Source organism: Olea europaea, unplaced genomic scaffold (assembly GCF_002742605.1).
Source record: "Olea europaea var. sylvestris unplaced genomic scaffold, O_europaea_v1 scaffold1767, whole genome shotgun sequence".
In the NCBI taxonomy this organism is placed as follows: domain Eukaryota; kingdom Viridiplantae; phylum Streptophyta; class Magnoliopsida; order Lamiales; family Oleaceae; genus Olea; species Olea europaea.
In genome coordinates this window covers 33,249-40,433 of record NW_019235398.1, presented here as the reverse complement: position 1 = coordinate 40,433, position 7,185 = coordinate 33,249, and the positions used below count along the sequence as shown (strand labels likewise).

The window sequence follows — 7,185 nt, the reverse complement described above, 5'->3', positions numbered from 1 at the left end:
AAAAAAAACTAAAATATATTCTTCGAAGGAAATTATTTCCACAAGGGCAAGTTCAAGTTTGACGCTTTAGTAGAGGCACTCTCATGATAATGAAAAATGCATAATGTTTTCATGGCAAAATCGAACAAAATGTGAGTGACAAATAAATATTTGGATTTAGAATGATTCATGTCTTAATTACTCTTGATGGAATTTATTACATTAAAAGTCTACTATTAAATGAATTTACATAAACAGCACCAAAATTTGAGAAAGAAATAACGTAAAACATAAGGATGCGTTTGTTTGGCGCATTGTATTAAATTGGATAAGTGTCAATTTAATTCTATTCTGTGTTTAGTGCAATTAATATTCAGGTCAAACTAATGGATGATTATATTGCCACAACAATTTTTATTTGATACTCCACATTTTAATTGTTGTTAAGCTCTTCAATATTTGCTCGTTGTGGCAATTATTTTCTTAAAACTTTTTCTATTGAATTCTTATCTTTAACATTCCATTAATTAGTACGTCTCATCCTTGATATCAAAATATTTTATTTTCATGAAGTAAAATTAAAATGTGGTGTAAAAAATAAAAATTGTGGCATGAATTTATAATTACCCTAAAATAACTTGGGGTGTTTATTCTCTTTTAGTCAACTAGATAAAATTAATAGAGTCATGAGTTTAGAATGGATCAAGTAATGTTATGTAGAACCTCGATTCTTAGCATACAGTCTACATAAAAATGGACCCGAAAGATTTGTTGTCCAATGAAGTTAGGATGCATTTTTATTCATTGTACAAATAATTAGTGGAGTCCACTATGGTAGATAGCACTATTCATTTTACACTGAGTTATTAATTCACCAAGTTACAAATAATCAGGAAACAAACTACTTGAATTGAAATATGTAAGTTTATTTATAACTAATAAGTTTATATATAAGTAAATTTACTTTTAAGTAATTATTAACTTACAAGTAAATTTATCGATAAGTAAAAAATAACATTTATAATTGATAACCATCAAATTCAGAGAAATTAAGTGTTTTCGGACACTTAAGAAAATTTACAACGATTGTTTTGTGTTTTTACCTATGAACATCTCCAATATTAATATAGATTGCATTAAAATAGTTGTCACATAAGTTAAAGTACACTGTCTACAAAAAGTGCTCTCAATTGATCGTATCAAATAATTAAAAATTATTTATAAACTCTAAATTAATACAATTAGAAGAGATATTTTTCATTATTGGAGACCATTAGCATTATTAATTTTTTGTCATCGTGTTCGTGTTTCTTAATTATATAAATCGGGAACTCTTTTGAATTCCGAACACACTAAAATCAATGATTTGTTGTGCAAACAAAAAATCGTCATATGTATCATTTTTCCTGAATGCTTTTAAAGAAATAAAAAAATCATCATAATCTCATGAATAATTAGACCATTAACTAAGAACAGAATATTCATTACTAAACCTTAACTGAGAAAAAATATTCAATATTTTCAATAAAGGCTAGTGAAATACTAGCTTAGAACTACGGTTGAAAAGATTAAAAATGCATATCAGAAAAATCCAAGACAATATCCAAAATTACTACTAAGAGCAGCCGTAGATGAATTATCGAAAGCCTGTGTAGGTTTTGTCTCATACTGATCAAAAACTCCAACATTATTTGTCTGGAAAAACACAGCTGGATTGGTCACTTCAGACATGAGTTTATTAGCTTGATTAGTGACATTCTAGTTGTTTCGCGCGGGTTAGTCGTTAACAATTAAAAGGGATCAGACGATTATGTAAGGGACAAACCTCTTGAGACAAAGTTCCAAAAAAGGGTGTTCTTTTATTGGCGATGACTTTACAATTGGAAATTAAAAACAGAATGACTCCAAGGGGCGCAAGCACACGAGTTACTGAAAAAAGTATTTAAGTCTAAGCTAAGGAAATTAAAATTACATGTTCTCTGTTCGAGAGTTTTTGATTCGGTCCCTTTGCTCCATGTCTTTTCTTCCTTTTATACTCCATGGATGATCTCTTTGTGATCAACCGCCTAAAAGCTGCTTGATCGTTCTACAACTGCCCACTTTCCTCGTAATGGCCAGCTTGTCATGAAAACTACCTTTTTTAACTGCTGTCATTACTCTTCATCGTTCAACCGTTTTCGATTGAATTCCTTGAATCGTGGAACGTGATAGGGATGCTTTAATAATTGCTTTGATAACTGCACTTCTTGATAACCACAACGCTTTATGTTTGCTAAGACCTTGGGCGACTTGAAGGTTTGGGTGAGAATAGAGTAACAGCTCTGGACGACTGCATGGCACTCCATTCGCTCAGATTCTGAGCGACTTTCAAACTTGGGCGATGGCGTTACCGCGTTCTTGGGCCTCCCTATTTGGGCCTTCTACTTGAATTGTTTGATTGGGCTTCGTTCTTTGGACTATCTAATTTGGGATCCTCTAATTGGGCTTCATTCTTTGAACCGTTCAATTTGGGCTGAAATTTTTATGTGCCAACAATTACCCCCCAATATGGCAGAATTAATACCAATTATTAAATTTTGTCATATCCACTTTGTGTTTCCAGCAATATTCGAAATTCCCAAGAATTTCAATCATTGTTTTCTTCCATAGCTTGAAAAGGTGCGACGTTTTGCAAACTCTTATAACCCCCAAACACGCCATTTCATTGCACCATTAAATCACGCCTCAATTTTTCGCGTCTCTCCCACGATTTACGGTTCATCTTTTGCTTCCCTGCTACGTAACTCTGAAAAACTCCGTTTCATCCCTAATAGCTACTTCACAATCTCAAGCTGGCGACTCCTTTAGTTTTGATGACTTTCAGAAACTTCTGAGTCGTCTATACATAACTTCGAGTTTTCTCGCGCCCGCCGATGTCGAACGCAATGAGTTCTACTTAGGTCCTTTCTTCAACAATGCAGAGGCAATCGAACTGGCGGCGGTGGGCCAGCTGTTTCCTTGTACTCAAGGCCCTCCATTTCTAAACTCTCTGCCGTTGGAGCCACTTCGCGAAAAAGGTATTCGCACTTGGCCTAAATCTGATGTAGCTTTCCGTAGGTGGCATGCTCGTCTTGTGGGCCATGGTCCTACTAAGACACTTTTTGATAATGCTAGGATTTCTGATTTATTAGAAATCTCTATTCGCCCCCCTACTTTTGATTCAGCACTTTTTTCGATTGCTTTGAGTTTTTGGTCTTCCGAGTACAGTACCTTTATTTTCCCTCTTGGTCCCATGTCTATTACTTTAAGGGATGTTGAGGCCCTAGTGAATCAACCACCTTTGGGCGATACCATTTTTCCTGGTATCTTGGTTTCTAGTGGCGCCCCAAAGTTTGGTAAAACTACACCGAGTCTTATTCAAGCCTGCAAACCCTTCACAATCATTCAAGCGCTGAGCCTTCCCATACTGAGCGAGTGACTTTTCTTCTAGTTTGGCTTTGTAAATATGTTTTGTGTGTGCCAAGCATAAAGGCCACCCTGAGTTATTTACCCATAGCGCATGAATTGGCGCGTGGCAAGCCTTTGAATTTATGTTCTTTCTTTTTGGCTGCCCTTTATAGAGGCATGGCCTCTCTTCGAACTCAATTGAAGAATGGTGCATCTCCCACTGGTAGTGGACCTCTTTGGTTCACTCAACTGTGGTTGAGATCCTATTTTCCATTGCTTGGTGCTCCATCAATTTCTCGCTCCTCTGCTAGCTGTTATGGGCTAACCATTGAGCCCTTGGCTCCTGTAAATATGTCTAGGAGGGACATTTTTTCATTCTTTTATTCTTTGGATTCAATCCCTTCCTTTTTTCCTTTTCCTCCTTTTTTGACTCCAAACTATGTGCACCCCCCTCCACTATAGATAGCGCGAGTACCTCCCTACTCATTTGGATCCAGTTTTTAACCGGGAGGGAGCTATTTCATGATATTTTAACCGGGACCAATGTCAAGGCAGGGGTAGAAATTTATGCTCCCCAATTTTTTGCTCGCCAACTTGGTTTCGGTCAAACTTGGCCTATTCCTCCTTGCTATTCAAGGAACTTAATTGACCGCTTTCAAATTATTAATAAGGCCGAGGCAGAGGCTATAAATGCTCGCAATCTTCTCTTAACAAGCTATTTTTCATTAGCCCCTTTAATTCTAGTCACGCCATCCATCCTCTTTTTGGACAGCTCTGGCCGTCAGCGAAGCGCAGATTGTTTGCGACTGATGCCAATCGTGCCTTTCATTCACTAGACCAGCCGAGCATTTCTTCCCCTCCTCCTGTTTTAGTCACTCCTTTGTCCATCCGGAGTCCCTCTCCTCCTCGTCGCACTAAACAGTCTGCTCGTCCATCTTCTTCTCTCCCTGCCAAGCCTACTACAGCCAAGAGTGCCCCAAGCCCCAAACGGCCAACCTCAGCATCTCTCATTCTGGAGGATGATGTTGATGATGATGATGATACCCCTCTTATCGTTAGGAGGAAGGTAATTAAATTGGTTTACTCACAAGCATATTTTTCCATACTTGAAACTTTTCTGTGTGCTGATGATTTATTTGGATTCCTCAGAAAAGTTCAGCCTCTCCTTTAAAGGCTTTGGCATCGGCAGCTCCTGCTCCATCATCCTCTGCTGAGGCTGCTTCATCAAAATCGGTTGATGAGGAGACTACGCTTAAAGAGACATCTTCAGTCCCAGGATCCTCATCACAACCCATGGATGAGCCACCTTCTTCTCAGGGCATCAACCCCCCAAACATCGAAGCAGAAGGTAATTTAGTTTTTTTTTTTTATGCCTTACCTTTGCTTGTGCTATTGGTTTCTGATTTGTTGCTCTTGAGTTCTGCAGATACTCCTATAAGTATGCCCGTTGTGGCAACATCTTCTCGCTCAAACAAGGGGAAGTCCTTACGAATGGAGGAGTCACGGGTGGCAGACTTGGCTAAGGATATGCCATCTTCCACGATTGTTGATGAGGTAATCTTTGCTTCACTTTTATTTCCATTTTGTTCGTTGTAGTGAAAATCCTCAATATTGGCAATTTTCTTTGCAGGATGCTAACAAGATTGTGCGTTCTATCCAAGACTTGTTCGCTTCCTGGGGGCAAGTCAAGACATCTCGCCCTGCTCCATCTGATCGTCCTGCTGCTTCTTCAGAGGAAGATTTGAAGTTCCTCAAGCAGTCGATATTTGAGTACGTGTCCTTCATGGATATGGACATTGGTAGGGCTAGTGCTGCCAGACACAAGGATAAACTTGAGCATTTGAATGCGAAGTTGGAGCAAACACTGACGCTTCCGTCGCTCAATCTTTCTGCCGATTTTAAAGCGACGTTGAAGGTTATCCACTCCGAGGTCCTTTCCTTGCTGGCCAAGAATGCTAAACTAAAGGCCAAAAGTACTCAATATCTTCGCGCCGTATCTGAAAAAGAGTCTCTGCGTCTGTAGATCAACAAGGCTGAGGATGAGTTGAAAGAGATCTCTTCCGAAGTCATGATTGAAGACTCTTTGATGGTTAGTTTGGCTGCTCAGATGAAGGAACTTCAAGCCAAAATGGACGACTGCAAGGCGAGAATGGCTGCTAAAAAGCGCAACGCCTCCCACGGAATTGAGCGAACTAAGTCCTTGGTTGAGCAGTACAAGAAGTTGGAAGTTAATGATGATGTCGTGGCCGAATTGAACATCACTTCCTCTCGGCAGAACGAGGATTAGGAAAAACTTAGGGAACGAATTCGTTCAGTGTGGGGTGGACTGTAATTAAGACATATGATGCTTTTTCCTTTTGTAATTTGATTTTCCCTTTGTAACCTCGTTCATCATTAATGAACATATATGTTAACTTCCCGTGCATTTATTTGACGTTTGTCTTTTAATCGCCAATTCTTCAAGCATTTAATTGCTTTGTACTAAAAATCTTTTCTTTTGATATTTCCACCACTTTTCCCAAGACTTTGGGCTATTTAATTTCATTTACTAGGCAGAATGTGGCTACTCATATTCTGTCTCTTCATCTCCACCCCCCTATAAATGCACGTATGCTTCGCATTTTCCATCTTCCATCTTCATCTTTATTTTCTTCTTCGAAACCAATTTGCTGCCATTGTTTGGCACTCTGACAATCAATCCGATTTGAAACCTTCGTCTTTCTATAAAAATGGATTGTTTAGTCCGTCCATTTTACTATTTGCCTTGATGTCACCTTTGGTGTGGGAGGTATAGGAAATATTTTTTGGCTAGCAGCAAAGTTTTTACCATTGAAGTTCTTCCCATCGTCTCTTTGTCCTTTACAAGGTGTCGATGATAGAAGGCAATTTTTAGGATGCTTGCGGGTCACCTTGCTTGCTGAGAGTGCTTCTCAGCATCTTTGTCCGCCATTACAGCGATGCATTTAGGAAGGTGGTGAGGCCAGTCCACCCTCTTATTCAGCGATCAACCGGGAGATTAGCTTACTTTTAATTGTAGTTTGTAGAGCATCCATTATTTGTATTTTTCGCATCTTTGTAATGAACGTTTGATAATAAAGGATTTTATTTGAACGTATTTCGCTCTGACCTTATTATCCTTAATCGTTCAACATATTTTGATTATGCTTTTATCTGTTCACATTCCCATAAAAAAGGAACATATTTTTTCAAATATTTGCCGTTAATGAATCTCACGTGCTTGGTGCCATCTAAATCTTCCAAATGATACGCTCCATTGGGCAACACACTGTTTATTTTGTATGGTCCTTCCCAATTGGGCGACCACTTCCTGTACTTTGGATCCTTGCTATCCAAAGGAAGTATCGTCTTCCAAACTAGTTCACCCAGGCTGAACGACTTGACTATGACTTTTTTATTATAAAACTTAGCCATTCTTTGTTTTTGAACTTGCAATCTATCTAAGATGTCCAACTTTAATTCGTCTAACCCCGATAAATTTTGAACTAGTGATTCGGCATACTCATCATCATTCAACTTATGTTGCAAGCACACTCTAATCGATTGCACGTTAATTTCCATAGACAAAACGGCCTCCTGTCCATAAACGAGTTGGAAAGGAGTAACTTTGGTACTTGACCGGGGTGATGTTCTATAAGCCCATAAGGCCTTGTTCAGACATTCGAGCCAATTTCTGGCGTTTTCATCTATCATCTCTCTGATGATATTTTTTAGAATCTTATTAGAAGATTAGGCTGTCCGTTGGATTGAGCGTAATATGGT

At 38.6% G+C, this 7,185-nt stretch overlaps 1 protein-coding gene across 1 annotated transcript in view; it reads right to left on the bottom strand.

The window, feature by feature from the left end:
• Nucleotides 1-1,560: 1,560 nt before the first annotated feature.
• The window catches only part of LOC111378113 (agamous-like MADS-box protein AGL62), a 12,843-nt gene continuing 7,218 nt past the window's right edge, over nt 1,561-7,185 (bottom strand). The window contains exon 2 of the mRNA XM_023001284.1: nt 1,561-1,700. Coding sequence (XP_022857052.1) covers nt 1,561-1,700 — 140 coding nt within the window. The remainder of the gene's footprint in view (nt 1,701-7,185) is intronic.